A 21,680-nucleotide genomic window follows, 5' to 3' on the forward strand; every position below is an offset into this window, starting at 1 on the left:
GACATGTCAAATCGCATGCCAAATCGGTGGCTATTGCCAGCAATGGTATCGTCTGAATCGTCGCGATGCCAACTTTGTGGCACCGCACCAATTCCCAAAAGTTGTTTCTGTACTACTTTTGGTTTGGGGTGCGATTTGTATAGACATCTGTGTAGGAACCCTCACAGATGTCTGAAATCGATCTCGAAGTCGGACTGAGATGCGGGTATGAAATTGTGCGAGTTCAGCTGAATCCCGCTGTCAGTGTGAATTTAGGCTAATGGCTCTTACACACTATAAGAAAATCGAGCTAACATTTTCATCCGAGGAACTTTCGTATGATTTTCGCATAGTGTGTACACAACTTTCTACAGCTGACCTTCTGAATGAAAATTTCCATAGGAGAAAGCTCCAAAATGTTTCTCGTACGGGAACAGATTTTCATTTATTGTGTAACGTTTTCGTACGATTTTCGTACAAGAAAAATCAGAAATGAAAGACTGCGCATGATCAGAAACAATAAACAACAAAAAAAGCCATTGTGGTGCGTGAATTTTCGTACAAATTTTCTTTCATTGGTTCCAATTTACTGTGAAACGACAAGGAAAATCGGACGAACAATTTTCTTATAGTGTGCACCCCACTTAACTGAACAAGCTGACGTTAGAAGCTGATTGGTTCCTATGCACAGCTGCAACAGATTCTAAGTGCACCAGTTTTAGTAAATCTCCCCCTATGTGTTGTCATCTGTGGATGTTCTTTGCATCCAGCTAATGCGCCCTGTACAGAGGTGACATGTCTCACTCACCAGAGGCTGCTTTGGTTGCAGGGTAAGAGATGATGGCACCTTGGGCTGTGATTCCAGAGACTGTATTCTTACAGCAGATGATGTATTGATATTCAAATTCTTTCTAATTCTCTCTGGAACCTGAAATAATAGAAGTAATTAATATGCTGACAAATATAACATTTCTATGTATCTTCTAATGCAACCACAGAGGTGTAAAATCATCCTTAAAAGAGAAGTATGGGAATGTTTTATTTAAATTATTTTAATCATACTTACCTAGATGCTGCATCTGTCCCCAGCCGGCTCTAAGGCTGAGAACCGAGCGATCAAACGCCACCAATCGCTCGGTTCTCACAGCTCCCTTAGCAGAGACCTGGCTCCACAATTTTAAAAAATTGACTAAGTAGGGTGGAAAATGGTTGGCTAAACAGTGACTGCAGCTTAGGAGCTACAGTCACTGTTTGCCAGCACCATCGTCTTCAGGCTGCCACAGGTGCCACAGCTGCCTGAATACAATAGCCAGTACTGTAGATTCCTCCATTCACGTTGTTGGTGTGGATTGGGGAATCAATTCATTTTCTCTTGTTCAGCCTGTTGGCCTTGTTGGACTTAAGGCGGAGGTGTTTCGCAGTCCACAGAGAGAACTGCAAACAATGCTAACTGACAACCGTCAGCACCGGTGTTTCGTCACATATGGCGACCCATCACATTTGGCTACCCGCTGGAGTGTGCGTGCGCGACACCGCCATATGCGTTCCAATACTGTTGTTTCGTCAGATTAGGCGACCCGTCAAAATGTGTAACAGAAGCGACGTTCCGTCGCCGCCATCTTGCTACATCCTGCACGCGTCAATCGTAAGGATACACTGAGAAGGGGAAAGCGGACATCTTGTTACACCCACCGGAGTTTTGCATTTTACACTTATTTGTAACAGTAAACTGAGTTTATATAGTGAAATACAGTATTCAAAACTAAGTCTGACTGCTTAGATGTTCAATTATGAAAGCAGCGAACTTCTGTCAGATTAGCAAACCTATGACATAAGCATGCTTGACGCTGCTTTTAAAATTCAACATCTAACAAGTGTAAGAAGATGTCCGCTTTCCCCCTTCTCAGTGTATCCTTCTATGGAGAAGTGCGGGGTGTAGCAAGATGGCAGCGACGAAATGTCACTTCCGTGACGGTTTTAGTGTGCTCTTTTGTCCTAAAACTGTTGGAACGCATATGGACGGCGTCGTGCATGTGCACTCCAGCAGGTAGCCAAATGTGATGGGTCGCCATATGTGACGAAACACCAGCAGACAGCACAGGAAGGTACAAGCTCATTCCATTTTTAGCAAGGTCAACAGATTTTTGCGCTTATTGAACAGATATAACAAAACGCTCTTAATGGTATAATTAGCAGGCCAAACAAGACAAAAAAAAAAACATTTATTGTTAGGGCTCATATACATTATAGATGTATTAAAGCGGTCGTAAACTGCTGGATTTTTTTTTTTTGTAACCTGCTAGTTTGCATTGCATACTAGCACACTATGTGAAACGTACCTTACAATGAAGCCCTCCAGCGGCACGCTGTCACCCCTCACAGGGCTTCCATCTTCGCCCGGTTTTCTTTCCGGGTTGGCAGGCTCCGGTCTTTTGATTGGGCGAGCAGTGATGATGTCACTCCCGCACATGCACGCAGAACCTGCTCTTTACGGCACAGGACTTTACGGCACAGGACTTTACGGCACAGGACTTTACGTCACTGGCGGATCCGCAAGTAAATATCTTATAGGAGATATTTACTGTACCTATAGGTAAGACTTATTATAGGCTTACCTACAGGTAAAAATAAATCAAGGGAGTTTACTCCCACTTTAAAAGCCTTGTTTGTGGTAGCCTTTTTTATCCTCTTATCTTATTCCCTCTAAAGCTCTACTGCATATGAAGGGCCTTGGACTCTGGGATAGACTTCACAGTTATTTTTTTTCACAGAATGGGAATATTTCTATCTAGATCATCACCAGAGTCCTCCCCAGCATGGGTGGCCTTACTGATGGCTATGCCACTGCCAGTACAGCTCTCAGTATCATTTGATAATGCAAGCCCCACTATTCCTTTAAAGTAGGGATAACTTCAGAGATCCTCTTACCTTTCTGCCGAATAAAGCTGGTCATAGATGGATCTAAATTTGTCTGGTTTAGCAGGGATCGGCTGAATTTTGATAAATGTAGGGCCGTCCCCATGCAGCAGAAGTTGACCGTTAGAGATCTTTCTGTCAAACGAGAATGTTGGAAAGTTTTTCTCGATCAGCAACTGCAGCCAATTGGCTGCAGCTGCTGATCAGTGTATTCTGACTGTGAAGGAGTTCATATTACAGTATCTCAGCAGTGGTATTTCTTTAGCCACCACGCTTGTGTGGATAGAGGAATCCATTCATCTCCATCTTTAAAAGCTCCCATACAGACAGGAACAGTCAAAAATTATGGCAGGGAGATCTCCATGTTGGAGTGTCTAGGATATATAAAAGCCCAGGACTCATTTTAGCCCACCAGACTTCACCTATACTGTAACTATATTGCCACTGGTGGATGGGCCAAGCCTTTAAAGGTACCCAATGTGTGCAGATTATTTTCAAAGGAAGAAGGCTTCAGACCCTGTCTACTGAGAGCAGGCCTGAGTATAGGCCACCGTGGACTTCCATAGCCAACAGATATCTGATAGGAGTTTACACCACTGAGATTGGTGCCATGATTGGCATCCACACATGCATGCAGGACTTGTACAATTTTTTCTATTGCCCATGATATGGGCATTTGGCACTCCATGTGTTCAGATGATCTTCAAAGGAAGGTTCCCTCAGGCCTTGTCTGCTGACAGCAGGCCTGAGTATAGGTCACCGTTGACTTTCATAGCCAACAGACACCTGCTAGGGTTTTGAACAACTAGGATAGGAGCCATGATTGGATTCAGAACAGCATGTGGGACTTTTACAGTGGTTTCTATTGTCCCACTCATGATCATGTGGGCATTTGGCACCCAGGCAGATATGGCAAGATCTATTGCAGACCAGTTTAACTACAAAAGAAGCGTCCAGGGGTCAAATTTGTGAGTATATAACATGTTTTACAGCAAACAGTTCCTTTCTATGAAATTGAAAAAAGCCGTATTACTAAAAAGGTTCACTGACCCACACTTTTGCAGTATGCGTATTTCCGTTTCTGGTATCATATTCGATGACATCTTTGATATCCTCAAAGCCATGCCACACAATCTTTACCACTGCCTCCGGCCACCTGTCAAATGCTTCTTCAGGCTCAGTTTTCCCCTCTGATCTGTGTCTATTTGATTTATTTTGTTTTTTACGCCTCTTTGGTGATGGGATTTCTACCATTCTCCCGTATGATATTACCACATCAGCAGTTACACCAGAGGGCTCTGGGTACCATAAAAAGACCTGCACGGTATTATAATTTGAATGCTGCATGAAAGCCTCGCTGCTTCTTATAATTTGAGGGACATGGCGAGACACCCGGAAAATTCCTTCTAACTGAATCTTTTTCAGCAACGTTCTTTCAAATAAGTCCTTATCAGTGCCACCTGAATCTTGCAAGGGGCCCCTTCCCAGAGCACGTGAAAACAGATTTCCCAGTGTGTCCCATAAAGCTGAAACATAAGGCAAATCATCGGGATTCTGTATTACAGCAGGCTCATCTCCTCTCTCAGATGCAGAGGAATCCCTGTTACTCGTCGACTCATAAGGTGCAGATTCCTGGGGTATAAGATTAGGTCCTTTAGACAAATCATCAGTTCTTAATTGAGACAAATGGGATAGAAGGTCTTCGGAGTCTCTGGATTTTGGAGACACTATTAACTCCGTCAGAGGTTCCAGTCTGCCGTAACTTGCAGCTGGCGTCAATGATCCTGAAAATAAACATAATTTAAAATGTAATGATGTGACATAATTTATAATATAGTAAATATAGTTTTATATATATATATATATATATGTATATATATATATATATGTATATGTATATATATATATATATTTATATTTATATTATTAATAATAAGAATAATAGTAATATATAAAGTATAGTGACATAAGGGGATTGACAAAAAAAAAAACTAAAAACTGATTGGTTTCTGTACAGAGCTGCACCAGATTTTGCACGCTCCAGTTTTACTAAATCAACTCCAATGCATAGTGAAACATAGTCCACATTGCAATCTGTCAAAAGGGAACAGCACACACCAGGATACTGCCTGGTCTATTACGTAGCAGATTAGCTTCAGCTTGTCTCCCTCCAAGCCATGCCCCTCTAATGCATTTCACCCACTCTCAGGGTTTATCATGGAGGTCTACAATCTACGAATAAGCCCGTGAGTGGGTGAAATGCATTAGAGGGGAGTGGCTTGGGAGGAGACAAGCTGAAGCTGATTTGTTACACAAAAGACCAAGTGGTTTCCAGTGTACGCTTCTATGTTCCCTTTTGACAGATTGCTGTATTGGGTGGGAAGGGCACTTCAGAATCTAGCACCCGCTAGTGACTGGAGTCACCGGGCTTACAAAATGGCGTGTGGAATGGAGCTTTTGTTTGTAAGGCTCACATATTCCACACTGCATTATGGAGTTCACAAAGGCCTTTACACTAGCATCTACAACTGCCTAATGTCCCTACTACACAAACACTTTCTAGGGTCAATTCAGCAAAAGCTGAGTTTTGCTTTAAAAGCCTATTAAAAAAAGGGGGGGGGGGGGGGGGGGCGTGGCAGTGACATGGCAGATACTGAACCCAAGACCTCAATGCTGCAAGGAGAGAGAAACTATTTAAATTCAATACTCTTTCAGGTCCATACAGCTACCTCCGGAGTTTCTTGGCTTTCTTTCGACTTGTTTCAAGCAAATTTTGAGTTACACAGAATTGCATTTGCATTCACTCCATACGAGGAAGCAAATCTTAGATGCAAACAAATAACCATGTCCTATAAGCATCAGGTTTAACCACTTAAGCCCCGGACCATTTAGCTGGCCAAAGACCAGAGCACTTTTTGAGATTCGGCACTGCGTCGCTTTAAGTGACAATTGCACGGTCGTGCGACGTGGCTCCCAAACAAAATTGACGCCCTTATTCCCCACAAATAGAGCTTTGTTTCGGTGGTATTTGATCACCTCTGCGGTTTTTATTTGTTGCGCTATAAACGAAAAAAAAGCGACAATTTTGAAAGAAAACACAATTTTTTTACTTTTTGCTATAATAAATATCCCCAAAAAATACATAAAAAAACATTTTTTTTCCTCAGTTTACTCAGATATGTATTCTTCTACATATTTTTGGTAAAAAATTGGCAATAAGCATTTATTGATTGGTTTGCGCAAAAGTTATAGCGTCTACAAAATAGGGGATAGTTTTATGGCATTTTTATTAATATTTTTTGTTTTTTACTAGTAATGGCGGCGATCAGTGATTTTTATCGTGACAGTGACATTATGGCGGACAGATCGGACATTTTTGGCGCTATTTTGGGACCATTCTCATTTATACAGCGATTAGTGCGATTAAAAATGCATTGATTACTGTGTAAATGTGACTGGCAGTGAATGGGGTTAACCACTAAAGGGCGCTGAAGAGGTTAAGTATGTCCTAGGGAGTGATTCTAACTGTACGGGGGATGGGCTACGTGTGTCACGACCAGAGGCGTAACTAGAACCTTCAGGGCCCCGGTGCAAGAAACCATGATGGGCCCCCCTTCCATCCGAGCCCCAGGCTTCCAATTTTGGGAGAGTGTCCATGGACATCCTCCCAAAACCGTGCTTCCTGCATGACCCCTGGGACATGCATCCAGCGCAATCACATCGGCCCTTTACCATTTGATCAGCTGATCACATGTAAACAGACTTGCCGGTTATCCACAGCCCTTTCCACACACGCTGTATCTGTGTGAGAAAAGGACTGCCGTTAACTGTCAAGAATGTCAGTAAATTGTTTACACTGATAATCAGTGCCCCAATCATCAGTGCCATCTATCAGTGCCCATCAGTGCTTCCTATCAGTGCCCATCACTTGCACCTACAATTGTGTTACCTATCAGTGCTCATTAATGCCGCCTATTGGTGCCCATCAATTCTGCCTATCAGCACCACCTATCAGTGCTCATTAATGCCACCTACCAGCGTCCATCGGTGCCACCTATAAGTACTCTTCAATTCTGCCCATCAAAGCCCATCAATACTGCCTGAGTTCTGCCTATCAGTGTTCCTCAGTGCCCATCAGTACCACCTATCAGTGCCCATCAATGCCACCTATCAGTGCACATTAGTGCCTCCTATCAGTGCTGCCTATCAGTGCGCATCAATGTGGCCTATCAGTGCTCATCAGTGCCTCCTATCAGTGCTCATCAGTGCCTCCTATCAGTGCCCATAAATGCCTCCTATCATTGCCCATCAGTGCCTTTTATCAGTGTCCATCAGTGCCCATCAGTGCCTTCTATCAGTGCTCATCAGTGCCTTCTATCAGTGCTCATCAGTGCCGTCTATCAGTGCTCATCAGTGCCTTCTATCAGTGCTCATCGGTGCCTTCTATCAGTGCTCATCAGTGCCCATCAGTGCTCATCAATGCCTTCTATCAGTGCCCATCAGTGCCTTCTATCAGTGCAACTCAGTGCCTTCTATCAGTGCTCATCAGTGCCTTCTATCAGTGGTCATCAGTGCTGTCTATCAGTGCTCATCAGTGCCGTCTATCAGTGCCCATCAGTGCCTTCTATCAGTGCTCATCAGTGCCGCCTATCAGTGCCTTCTATCAGTGCTCATCAGTGCCTTCTATTAGTGCTCATCAGTGCCCATCAGTGCCTTCTATTAGTGCTCATCAGTGCCTTCTATTAATGCTCATCAGTGCTCATCAGTGCCTTCTATCAGTGCTCATCAGTGCCTTCTATCAGTGCTCATCAGTGCCCATCAGTGCCTTCTATTAGTGCTCATCAGTGCCTTCTATTAGTGCTCATCAGTGCCTTCTATTAGTGTTCATCAGTGCCTTCTATCAGTGCTCATCAGTGCCTTCTATCAGTGCTCATCAGTGCCTTGTATTAGTGCTCATCAGTGCCTTTTATCAGTGCCCATCAGTGCCTTCGATTAGTGCTCATCAATGCCTTCTATCAGTGCTCATCAGTGCCTTCTATTAGTGCTCATCAGTACCTTCTATCGGTGCTCATCAGTGCCTTCTATTAGTGCTCATCAGTGAATGCTATTAGATTCCATCAGTGTCGGACAGCACGGCTCTGAGCGGTGATCGTGTGTCATAGAACAATAGCACAGAGACACCGGCGGCATTAACGTTCTACTTGTCCGTCCGTCCTCTCTGGCACGGATGAGAGATGACACACAGCTGATCTCACTGCTCCCCCTTCTCCCCCCTCCCCTCTCCTGTGTGCTCCGCATGCAGTCAAGTGTGAAGCTAAAGAGCTCACATTTCCCACGGAGCACACAGGAGAGGGGAGGGGGGAGAAGGGGGAGCAGTGAGATCAGCTGTGTGTCCTCTCTCATCCGTGCCAGAGAGGACGGACGGACAAGTAGAACGTTAATGCCGCCGGTGTGTCTGTGCTATTGTTCTATGACACACGATCTCCGCTCAGAGCCGTGTGTGAAGAGCAACCCCGCTGGCCCCCCCCCACAGTGGCGGAATGCCGGGCCCTGTCGCAACTGCTGACTGTTGCGACCCCGGTAATTCCGCTACTGGTCACGACACTGATCACCGCTCCCGATCACAGGGAGCTGTGATCAGTGTCCTTTCACTAGGAAGAATGGGGAAATGTTTGTTTACATCAGCATTTCCCCGTTCTTCCTCTCCGTGAGACGATCGCGGGTATCCCCTCGGATATCGAGTCTGCAGGACCCGCGATCACACTCACGGAGCTCGCGGCGCGCGCGCGCCCACAATGCCGCCTCTTAAAGGGCAACGTACAGGTACGTTAATATGCCTGTACGTGCCATTCTGCCGACGTATATCGGCGTGAGCCGGTCGACAAGGGGTTAAAGGTAAATTCCAAGGCAAAGTTTTATAAACAAATCTAAAAGGATCAACTTACCTATTTGGATGTAAACACATGTGTGCAGGTCAACCCACACCGGGAATATAGCTTTGGGATAAACTATACGAATTTGATCAAGGAGGCTTGTTTCCAAGGCAGATGCATGCAGTTCCTAGTAAAAACATAAAATAATATTACAGGTGAACTCGTTATATGGAATGCTTGTACAAGGTAGATCGCTGCAGCAGCAGCTTATACTGAAAAGCTTAGTCTTCACTCCCCTGTCACTGTGTTCACTGACAGGAGCAGAAGTCCTGTGTAAGGTCAGGATTTTGGGCTTACCCAGGGCTAAGAATTATTTCCTTGCCCTATGTAATGGGGCTGATGCTTGGCAATTGGCTGTTTTAATCACCCAGTGCTTTTACATAGGGTGAGGAGAGAATCTTGGACCCTGAGTATTCCTCCCTTCCCACATGGGGGGAAAAGGATTAAATCCCATTCTTTCCCATACCTGGGAGGTACCAGGTACTTCTTTTATCTCCTAGCAGAAAAATGCAGCAGCAAGAATGGAGTGTAAGCTGCCACAGAGCTGACATGTACAGATTTACAAAATACATAGACCTATTGGGGGAGATTTACTTAAACTAGTGCATGTAGAATCTGGTGCAACTATGCATAGTATTCAATCAGCTTCCAGGTTTTATTGTCAAAGCTTAAGGCCCCTTTCACACTTATATGACTTGTTCCACGATTTTGTACTGCAAAATCGCATAACAAGTCATTCTCCGTCATTTTCAATGACTACCGTTCATATTGGCACGACTTTAAGTCATGCCGACTTCAAAGTAGTCCCTGCACTACTTTGGTCCAACTTCCATCCGAGTTGATGTCCATAGACCTCAATGTTAAACCCTCAAGTAGCCAGCAAATCACACCTGAATAATATAGACACGATTTCTGTACGACTTTGTAAGCACAAGCTTAGGGTCAAAGCATTTGCAAACCCCAACCCTGTAAAGTCGTACAAAGTAGTACTGATCCCAAATCGCGGCAAAATCGCGGCCGCGAAATCGCTGTCGCACAAGTGTGAAAGGGGTCTTATTAACCGCTTAACAACCGGCCCATAGCCAAATGACGGCTACAGGGCGGTTGTTTAAATCTGGGAGGACGTCCAGGGACGTCCTCCCAGAATTCTGCTCTCGCGCGCCCCCTAGGGCGCGCACTCGAGAGCATCCGTGACCGCCGGGTCCAGAGGACCCGGCGCATCACAGATCCCGGTAAATGGCCGCTGATCGCGGCCGTTTACCATGTGATCGCTCCGTCAAATGACGGAGCGATCACATGTAAACAAACCGGCGTCATCTGATGACGCCGGTTCCTCTCCTCCCCTCTGTGTACCGATCGGTACACTGTGAGCTGAGAGGGGGATGGATGGATGGCTGCAGCGTTGTGGGCTGCATGTGTAGTGCCCACAGCGCTGCACAGAGACATCCAGCCATCCATCCATCCATGCTCAGCCATCCCCACTACTATGCATGCCCTGCAATGCCCTCTGCAATGCCCCACAGTACTCTGGTATGCCCCACAATACCCCTGCAATACTCTGCCATACCCTGCAATACCCCTGCAATACTCTGCCATACCCTGCAATACCCCGCAATACTCTGCCATACCCTGCAATACCCCGCCATACTCCGCAATACCCCGCCATACTCTGCCATACCCTGCAATACCCCGCCATACTCCGCAATACCCCGCCATACTCCGCAATACTCTGCCATACCCTGGAATACCCCGCAATACTCTGCCATACCCTGGAATACCCCGCAATACTCTGCCATACCCTGCAATACCCCGCAATACTCTGCCATACCCTGCAATACCCCGCCATACTCCGCAATACTCTGCCATAACCTGCAATACCTCGCCATACTCCGCAATACTCTGCCATACCCTGGAATACCCCGCAATACTCTGCCATACCCTGGAATACCCCGCAATACTCTGCCATACCCCGCAATACCCTGCCATACCCTGCAATACCCTGAAATACCCCGCAATACACTGCCATACCCTGCAATACCCCGCAATATCCCGCAATACTCTGCCGTACCCCGCGATACCCAGCCATACTCAGTGATACCCAGCCATACTCTGCAATACTCAGTGATACCCAGCCATACTCTGCAATACTCAGTGATACCCAGCCATACTCTGCCATACCCAGCCATGCTCTGCAATACCCTGCAAAAATCTGCAATACTCTGCCATAACCTGCAATACTCTGCAATACCCCGCAATACCCAGCCATACTCTGCAATACTCGGTGATACCCAGTCATACTCTGTCATACCCAGTCATACTCGGCGATACCCAGTCATACTCGGCGATACTCAGTGATACCCAGCCATACTCTGCAATACTCAGTGATACCCAGCCATACTCTGCCATACCCAGCCATGCTCTGCAATACCCCGCAAAAATCTGCAATACTCTGCCATAACCTGCAATACTCTGCAATACCCCGCAATACCCAGCCATACTCTGCAATACTCGGTGATACCCAGTCATACTCTGTCATACCCAGTCATACTCGGCGATACCCAGTCATACTCGGCGATACTCTGCAATACCCAGCCATGCTCAGCCATACCCGGCCATGCTCAGCCATACCCAGCCTCTGTATGTGGCCAGGCTGTGGAAGTCTCACACATGTGGTATCGCCATACTCAGGAGGAGTAGGAGAATCTATTTTGGGGTGTCATTTTTGATATGTACATGCTATGTGTTATAAATATTGTATAAATGGACAACTTTGTGTTAAAAAAAAAAAAAGCGTTTTAACCACTTCCGGCCTTCCGTCATACAACGTTCTTGACTTTGTGCGGGGATATCTGAATGATGGGTGCAGCTACAGGCATCATTCAAATATCATCTTTTTCAGCCGGCGATTCCCTACACCATAAGAACGATCATAGCGGCTGTTACACTGCTTGATCGTTCTTACGGGAGGCGAGAGGGGACGTCCCCCCCTCCCGCCGCCCTCCGGTGCTTCTACCGACTCACCGCTACGATCGAAGCCAGGATCTTTTTTTTTTTTTTTTTTTAATTTCAGGCACAGCCTAGAGGTGAGATTTGGGGTCTTATTGACCCCATATCTCACTGTAAAGAGGACCTGTCATGCCATATTCCTATTACAAGGGATGTTTACATTCCTTGTAATAGGAATAAAAGTGATCAAAAAATTTTTTTTGGGGAAAAAAGTGTCAAACTAAAATAAATAAAGTAAAATGAACAATAAAAAAAAATTAAAAAATTTTTAAAGCGCCCCTGTCCGTGTGCTCGCATGCAGAAGCGAACGCATACGTAAGTCCCGCCCACATATGAAAACGGTGTTCAAACCACACATGTGAGGTATCGCTGCGATCGGTAGAGCGAGAGCAATAATTTTGGCCCTAGACCTCCTCTGTAACTCAAAATTTGTAACCAGTAAAAAATTTTAAAGCGTCGCCTATGGGGATTTTTAAGTGGCGAAGTTTGGCGCCATTCCACAAGCGTGTGCAATTTTGAAAGGTGACATGTTAGGTATCTATTTACTCGGCGTAACTTCATCTTTCATATTATGCAAAAACATTGGGCTAACCTTACTGTTTTGTTTTTTTTTTAAAGCAAAAAACATTTTTTTTTCCAAAAAAAACACGTTCGAAAAATTGCTGCGCAAATATCGTGCAAGATAAAGTTGCAATGACCGCTATTGTATTCTCTAGGGTCTTTGCTAAAAAAACATATATAATGTTTTGGGGTTCTATGTAATTTTCTAGCAAATAAATGATGATTTTTACATGTAGGAGAGAAATGTCAGAATTGGCATGGGTGCTCCAGAATGCCTGAAGGTGCTCCCCTGCATGTTGGGCCTCTGTATGTGGCCACGCTGTGTAAAAGTCTCACACATGTGGTATCACCATACTCAGGAGTAATAGCAGAATGTGTTTTGGGGTGTAATTTGTGGTATGCATATGCTGTGTGTGAGAAATAATCTGCTAATATGACAATTTTGTGAAAAAAAAAAAAAAAGAGAAAAAAAAACTTGATTTTGCAAAGAATTGTGGGAAAAAATGACAACTTCAAAAAACTCACCATGCATCTTTCTAAATACCTTGGAATGTCTTCTTTCCAAAAAGGGGTCATTTGGGGGGTATTTGTACTTTTCTGGCATGTTAGGGTCTCAAGAAATGAGATAGGCCGTCAGTACTTCAGGTGTGATCAATTTTCAGATATTCGCACCATAGCTTGTGGACGCTATAACTTTCACAAAGACCAAATAATATACACTAATTTGGGTTATTTTTACCAAAGATATGTAGTGGTATAAATTTTGGCCAAAATATATGAAGAAAAATTACTAATTTTCAAAATTTTATAACAGAAACGAAGAAAAATAAATTTTTTTACAGATTTTTCGGTCTTTTTTCTTTTATAGCGCAAAAAATAAAGAACCCAGCGGTGATTAAATACCACCAAAAGAAAGCTCTATTTGTGTGAAAAAAAGGACAAAAAAATTCATATACATACAGTGTTGCATGACTGAGTAATTGTCATTCAAAATGTGAGAGCACCAAAAGCTGAAAATTGGTTATTAAGGGGGTTTAAGTGCCCAGTGGTCAAGTGGTTAAACAAGCTGAAGGTAGAAGCTGATTGGTTACTATGCACAGCTGCATCAGATTCTGTGTGCACCAGTTTTAGTACCCCCCCCCCCCCCCCATTATGTTGGTCTCTGTCCTAAAAGCAGAAAAAAGTCTAACATCCCTACCACAATCACAGACATACATTCAAAAATGTAAGTGATACAAAAGCTAAAAATGTTTTTGACCTTAATGCATTCCTTGCATTAAGGTAGAAAATGTTTTATATTTATCTGTCCTCCGCCTTCTCTGTGTGAAGGGGAAGAGAGGGGAGAAGAGATCGAGCGCTATGCACAGCTGCCTCTCTTCTTCCCTCTCTTCCACTTCACACAGGGCTTCGAACAGCCATTGCCTCCCGTGGCTGTCAATAAAATCTAATGAGGAGGAAGTGGGGGGCGGGGCTAAGCTCCGCTATGTGTGTCTACGGAGAATGACTCCATAGACACAGCTCAGGAGCAAGCACAAATGGCCTGCTATGGGGACACATGAAGAAGAGGAGTAGCTAAGATTACCGGTGGGGGGACCCAAGAAGAGGCGGATTGGGGCCGCGGATTGGGGCCGCTCTATACAATACCATTGCACAGAGCAGGTGAGCATAACATGTTTGTTATTTTAATTTAAAAAAAAATGAACCTTTATTAACACTTTAAAGTGGAAGTCCAGCCTAACACTAAAATCGCTTCATCTACAGACATCCACAATCTAACACTAACCTATCTAGCCCTGTAAAGAAGAAATCAGTATACTTATCTTTTCTGAAGCCAATCCGAACCAATCCCACGCTGAGCTCAGCTGCGGCTTCGCTGTGCAGGCGGGTGCAGAGGAGGCAGCCGACAACAGAAGCTCCATAGAAGTCTATGGGCGACGTCACATCCCATTCATTTCACAGCCGTTGTTGGCTGTGTCCTCTGCAGAGCTTCCGCCGCTGGAGACCAGACTGGAGCAGATTCAAAAAAGGTATGTATACTGATTTCTTCTTTAGAGGGCTGGATAGGTTAGTGTTAGATCATAGATGTCTGTAGATGTAGCGATTTTAGTGTAATGCCGCGCACACGCGATCGGAAATTCGGCCAGCAAAAGACCGATGAGAGCTTTTGGTCGGAAAATGCGACCATGTGTATGCTCCATCAGACTTTTGCTGTCCGAATTCCAGCCAGCAAAAGATTGAGAGCATGTTCTCAATTTTTTCGGTCGGAAAAAGTTCCTATCCGAAAATGTGATTGTCTGTGGCAATTCCGACGCGCAAAATTCCTGCGCATGCTCGGAAGCATTGAACTTCATTTTCTCGGCTCGTCGTAGTGTTGTACGTCACCGCGTTCTTGACGGTCGAAAGTTCAGCGATCTTTTGTGTGACCATGTGTATGCAAGGCAAGCTTGAGCAGAATCCCGTCGGAAAAGCCGTCATATCTTTTTCCGACCAAAATCCCGATCGTGTGTACGCGGCATTAGGCTCGATTTCCACCTTAAGGCTAATTTCAGTGGCAGCTAATCTAAGCTAATACTTTTGACAATGAGAGAAAACCGGAGAACATTTATGAATCCATGCAAATTGGTGACTGTCAACTTATTAGCTAAAGGAGGCCTCAAATGTGGCCCCTGACATTGTCAAAGTGCCACATATAATGTTCAATATATGTAATACTTGAGAAGACTGTCAGAGACTGCAGACCTAATAGAGGAAATGACGGTCAGAGAGTGAGGACATGCTATGTATCTGGTTGGAGATATGCTACAGAAGACAACTAGAAACTGGGAACATGTTACATGAGGCTAATCAATGTACCCACTACAGACTGCTGAGGTCCAAGGGCCGCACATTATATACCAAAGGGCCACATGCGGCCATTGGGCTGCAGGTTGGACACCAGGGATGTAAATAATGTGGGAACATGTGAGCCCCATGTAGAAGAAAATGGCAACCTTCTGCTTCTGAAATCTTTTCAATAATGAGTTTCTAGATAATACCACCTAGATCTGCCCTGCCTTTGCCAAATATCAGTTAATACGGAGCTATAGCAATTGCTATTAATAACATATCTGTTGGGTTGGAGAAGTAAATGGAGGTCTTGGCAGGAGAACAGTGGTTTTTACTTGCCAGCTATAAAGTGAGATAAGTGCTTCTCTTTATAGAAATCTAGGAATATTTTTTCCGGCAAAACTTTATTTATAAAAGCAGTCAGCTATGTTTAGCAAAGGTTTAAGAAACAAGACAGACACAGCACGCCAAGGTCTAATAGGCCACAAAGTCATAAAGAGTCAAAACCGGTAGGACAACAAAAGTTATCTTCTCTCAAACCTACCAGAAATACTAAATACTCCTGGTGTAAGCTCCCCCCCCCCATTCTGCCTAGAAGACAGAAGTGCTGCATGTTGGACAGGTCGCCCAAACACTGCAGGAATGAGCACTCTGCCTCGCTCAAAACCCATGCATGCTCAGTGCACTCTCTCTGTTGCACAATGTTGACCTCAGCTGCTGCTGCAAGGAAGTCAGGGCCTCTTTGTGGCAATTTTATTGCACAGCAGCAGCTTCCTTCCTTTGGGCTTGCTTTGCCCTACTGAAAACTTGAACAAACTGTGCGAAAAGGTAGGAGCTATCTCCTTACATCTCATTTACTCGTGTAGGTAAATTTCAGCTTGAGCTATTGGATTTTGTAACAAGTCTTTTAAAAACGTAAGCATAGTATGTACTATTAGTTCTTTTCCATTCGACCCAGCGGGCTGAACGAAAAAAACAAAACTGAAAAGCTTGGAAGGAGCTGCTATACTAACTATGTGATGTTAGTACATCGATCTTCCCTGCTGAGCTTTTGTGTTCTGACAGGGGAACCGAATGTCAGACGGTTTCTCTTGAACTGGCTGATGCTGACCAATATTCGGCCCGTATGTACAGCCGTGTAAGGTTCAAATAAAGGAAAACATATGAAAAACAAACCAAGAGCTCCTCCTGCTGGTTAGAAAGAAGACATATGAAACATTTGATGGAAATGGAAATATATATACAGTAAATGCCCTATACAATTCCTTTATAAATAGCTAAGTGGGAAGCCAATAGACCAAATTTAGCATTGATTACCAGTATTTCCCAGTCATCTGCAGTCATGGGTTCAACTGTGACTTCTTTACACGATGTGACATTACAACATTGCTTAAGGAACACCTGTAGATAAAAAAAAAACAAAAAACATGACTTACAATACTACAAACCTATAATGAATGTACATATAACAACAGTTTTATATGCTTGAAGTCAGAATGTATTCAACATGCAGCTAAATGATATTATTAAATTTTATCTTCAGTCAAACTTTTTTTTTAGCGTTGGATGAAGCAAAAGATAAAAAAAACCTTGCTGGGTTTTTCCCGCTATCAGGGGTTCTATTGAGAGGTATGTCCTCATTTACTGTGCTGGTGACAACTATTTCACTGGATTAGACAGCAAACTCTTGCCCTTGAATAATTAAAACCTTCATAATGTGACCAAGCACCAGTTTTACATTTAGTATCCATAGTATGGGGTATTATGGAGAACACCTGGTTAGTGGATGGATCCACCAAGTTAGAGGCAGCCCCTGAGGTTCCTCCTGAACTATGTCAAGAGACCACAAGTGGTAGGTGTATCCTGAGTTGAGAACCACTAAAGTTGCCTTTCTCAATCAGGGTTCTGTGGAACCCTAGGGTTTCTCCAGAGATTGCTAGGGGTTGCTTGAGCAATGAGCGGTTCTTGCCTCTATAGGGAGTTACCACTAACACCAATGATCTTTTCAGCTATCTGTAAGGGGGATAATCTTCACAATGAACATTAATATAAAAATGCCCTTTTCCACTGAGCACCTATACACCAAAATAAGATGGACCTTCTCCACTGACCACCTACATAAGATACCATTTCTCCACTGACCACTTATACACCTATATAAAAAGGCACTTGTCTGCTGACCACATTCACACCTATATTAGAAGGACATTCTCCACTGACCACCTATACAAGAAGGTCCTTTTTTCACTGACCACCTATACAAGAAGGTTCTTCTGCACTAACCACCTATACAGCTATATAGGAAGGTCCTTCTCCACTGACCACCTACATAAGATGCCACTTCTCCACTGACCACTTATACACCTATATAAGAAGGGCCTTGTCCACTGCCCAATTTTACATCTATAAAAAAGTCCTTCTCCACTGACCACCTATACAATAAGGTCCTTCTTCACTGGCCACCTACTGTATACAGCTATAATAGGAAGGCCCTCCTCCACTGAGCATTCATACATCTGTATAAGAAGGACCTCCTCCGCTGATCAACTATACACTTATATAAGAAGGCTCTTCTCCACTGACCACCTTTACACCTAAATAAGGTGGCCTTTCTCTTTACACCTAAATAAGACCTTCTTTAGTCACCACCTATACACTTATATAAGAAGGGTTTACTGTAGTAAAGAGCAGCCCTGGGTGTCAAATATGCAAAGTACATTGTCTCTTATTATCAACAGCCTACTGTTTAAGTAAATATATCATGAGCCTTTAGAAACCAAGGGTGGCCGGCTGCGTGGATCTCCATGCAAATTGAGGAGTGTACATTTGTATGGGTCCAATGCACAGATCAGGAGATAGTCTATACACTCAGGGATGCTCTTGAACATTGGCATAAGTCTGTGCAACTGGTCGCATGACTTTGGTTTAAAAAGGCTGCCTGCACAGAACACCTGTGAATCCCACATGGGTGAAGATGGATCAATATGCCCATGTAAAAGGGACCTTGCCTAGCAGTGGTTTACTGCGGAGACCTATGGTGCCATCCCATGCAAACAGATGGTAACATCCCTGTAGTGCAAACAGAGCACATAGAAAATAATTGTCTTCCATGTGCCCTAGCAATTGTTATCAGAGTGTTGAAATAATGCGCTGGAAGCTTCTTGTATACAGCAATAGCATTGCTTTTATGGAGGATTGCAATGCATGTCTTTACAGCATGAGAACAGGAACTGAATAACAAACAAGTGCATAGGACACCATAAGGAAGGAACTTCCTCTGATTAAATTACCATAGAATATACACTATAACACTGCAGTGCCCCCTGCTGGATAGATAGGTATAATGCATACAGTATATAGTTCACAGTATAGAAAGCTACTTGCTGTTGCTCTTCCAACACCAACGACCTGCATTGATACAGCGCTGAAAGCAGGTCACCACTGTTTGTGGAAACACATGTCAAAGCACATGCCTATGCGTTTATATTGCATGGTAATGTGCATTATCGCATGTTGATTGATTTCAATTAAAGAATACATCAGGCAAAAATGAAAAATTGTGAATGTAGCCAAATCATATTTTGATATCTTTAACCACTTGCTTACTGGGCACTTAAACCCCCCTCCTGTCCAGACCAATTTTCAGCTTTTAGTGCTGTCGCACTTTGAATGACAATTGCGCGGTCATACAACACGGTACCCAAATGAAATTTTTATCATTTTTTTCCCACAAATAGAGCTTTCTTTTGATGGTATTTGATCACCTCTACGGTTTTTATTTTTTGTTAAAAAAAATTTAAAAAGACAGAATTTTTTTTAAAAAATTATATTTTTTTTATATTTTGTTATCAATTTTTGCAAACAGTTAATTTTTCTGCTTCGTTTATGTACGCCGATGAGGCGGCACTGATGGGCACCGATAGGTGGCAGTGATGGCCACTGATGGGTGGCGGTTATGGGCACTGATGGGTGGCAGTGTTGGGCACTGATTGGGCACTGACTGATGGCAGCACTGCTAGGTGGCACTAATAAGTGGCACTTGTGGGCATTGATAGGTGGCACTTGTGGGCATTGATAGGTGGCACTTGTGGGCTTTAATAGGTGGCACTTGTGAGCTTTAATAGGTGGCACTTGTGGGCACTGTGGGCACTGGCAGATGGCACTTGGAGGCACAGATGAGGCATCTGTGCCTCCTTCCTCTTCGGGACCGATGTCCCTTTGACATGAGCCGGTGATCGGCTTTTTTTTCCTCCTCACGCTGTCAGCGTGAGGAGAAAACGAAACCGATCACCGAGCTTTTGTTTACATCATGTGACCAGCTGTCATTGGCTGACAGCTGATCACATGGTAAGGGGCCGGGACCGCCCCTTACTCGGATCTGTGATCACCCGAGTCTCCGTGACTCGGTGATCACAGCGCGCACACCGCGCGCCCTGCAGGGTGCGCGCGGTGCGCGTGCATAGGGGAGGACGTCATATGACGTCCTCCCGGAGATTGAGGTCCGCGCTGTAGCCGTCATTCGGCTATGGCCCGGACCTCAAGTGGTTAAAGAAATCACATACAGCATTCCCAATGACACACTCTGGATCAGCCGTAACATTAGGACCACACGACTAATATTGAGTAGGTCCCCCTTTGTGCCAAATCAGCCCTGACCCATTGACGCATGGACTCCTCTGAAGGTATGCTGTGGTATCTGGCACCAAGCTGTCAGTAGCAGATCCTTTAAATCTTGTAAGTAGCGAGGCGAGGCCTTCATGGATTGGACTTGTTTTTCCAGTGCATTCTACAGATGTTCAATAGGATTGAGATCTGGAGAATTTGGCAGCCAAGTCAACATCCTAAACTCGTTGTGTTCCTTAAACCATTCTTGAAAAATAAGAAAAGGTCTGGTGTCACCGGTAACCCACCTCCATCCCAATAATATGCAACAAAAAAGGCTTTGCCCTTGGGACTTTAAATGCGGTGGGCACCATTTGGCCAAAAAGCATCATAACAGTATAGTTCAATTACTGTTACGATGCTTTTTGGTCAAATGGTGCCCACCGCATTTAAAGTCCCATGGGCGAAGCCTTTTTTGTTGCTTAAACCATTCTTGAACCATTTTTGCAGTGTGGCAGGGCACATTATCCTGCTGAAAGAGGCCACTGCCATCAGGGAATACCATTTTCATGAAGGGGTGTACTTGGCCATCAACAATGTTTAAGTGGCAGGACCCAAGGTTTCCCAACAGAATAATGCCCAAAGCATCACTGCATCTGCTGGCTTGCCTTCTTCCCATACTGCATCCTGGTGCCACCTCTTCACCAGATAAGCCACACATACACCCGGCCATCCACATGATGTAAAAGAAAAAGTGATTCATCAGACCACCTTCTTCCATTTCTCTATGGTCCAGTTCTGATGCTCAGGTACCCATTGAAGACACTTTTGGCTGTGAACATGGGCCTGCATGGGCACCCTGACCAGTCTGAGGCTATGTAGCCCCATACACAACAAACTGTGATGCCCATTTCTTCTGCTTTCAACAAATCAGCTTCAGGGCCAACATGTTTACTTGCTGCCTAAGCTATCCCACCGAATTTCAGGTGCCATTGTAACAAGATAATAAATGTTATTCACTTAAACCTGTCAGTGGTCATAGGTGTGGGTTTACTAAAGGTAAATAGACGGTGCACTTTGCAAAGTGCAGTTGCTCCAGAGCTCAGTAAATGATGTAAGGCTTCACTTTGCAAAGAATACCCAATCTCGTGCAAGTAAGATTAAAAAAAACAGCATTTTTGCTTGCACATGATTGGATGATGGAAGTCCGAAGAGCTTCTACTCATTTACTAAGCTCTGGACCAAATGCTCTTGCAGAGTGCACAGTGCATTTGCCTTTAGTAAATCCACCCCCTATAGGGTTATACTAAAGCCCCCTTTTGGTGGAGGGGGGATTATGGTGTGGGGTTGTTTTTCAGGGGTTAGGCTTGGCCCCCCCTTAGTTCCAGTGAAGGGAACTCTTAAGGCGTCATCATACCAAAATATTTTGGACAATTTCATGCTCCCAACTTTGTGGGAACAGTTTGGGGATGGGCCCCTTCCTGCTCCAACATGCCTGCGCACCAGTGCACAAAGCAAGGTCCATAAAGACATGGATGAGCGAGTTTGGACTGGCCTGCACAGAGTCCTGACTAAGGATGAGCTCCGGCGTGTTCGCACAGCCCACATGCAGAGCCAGCGGAAAATGGCACTGCGCTGCGCTAATCACAGGCAGTGAGACATTTCCGGATCTCTGCAGCCGCTCGTCAGGACAATCTCTCACTGCCTGTGATTAGCGCAGCGCAGTGCTGAATTCCTGGCGGGCTCTGCACGTGGGCTGTGCGAAGACACCGGAGCTCATCCTTAGTCCTGACCTAAACCCGATAGAACACCTTTGGGATGAATTAGAGTGGAGACTGCGAGCCAGGCCTTCTCGTC

At 44.5% G+C, this 21,680-nt stretch overlaps 1 protein-coding gene across 4 annotated transcripts in view; it reads right to left on the reverse strand.

Annotated features, from left to right (window-relative positions):
* Window positions 1-21,680, reverse strand: part of PEX1 (peroxisomal biogenesis factor 1) — a 107,767-nt gene that overhangs the window by 58,904 nt on the left and 27,183 nt on the right. For all 4 annotated transcript variants that reach the window (XM_073629629.1, XM_073629628.1, XM_073629631.1 and 1 more), the window contains exons 3-6: window positions 16,539-16,622; window positions 8,841-8,955; window positions 3,946-4,679; window positions 788-907 (exon numbers count right to left, since the gene is read on the reverse strand). In XM_073629629.1, the coding sequence (XP_073485730.1) occupies window positions 788-907; window positions 3,946-4,679; window positions 8,841-8,955; window positions 16,539-16,622 (1,053 nt within the window). The remainder of the gene's footprint in view (window positions 1-787; window positions 908-3,945; window positions 4,680-8,840; window positions 8,956-16,538; window positions 16,623-21,680) is intronic.

This window comes from Aquarana catesbeiana, linkage group LG05, assembly GCF_042186555.1.
Source record: "Aquarana catesbeiana isolate 2022-GZ linkage group LG05, ASM4218655v1, whole genome shotgun sequence".
Lineage (NCBI taxonomy): Eukaryota > Metazoa > Chordata > Amphibia > Anura > Ranidae > Aquarana > Aquarana catesbeiana.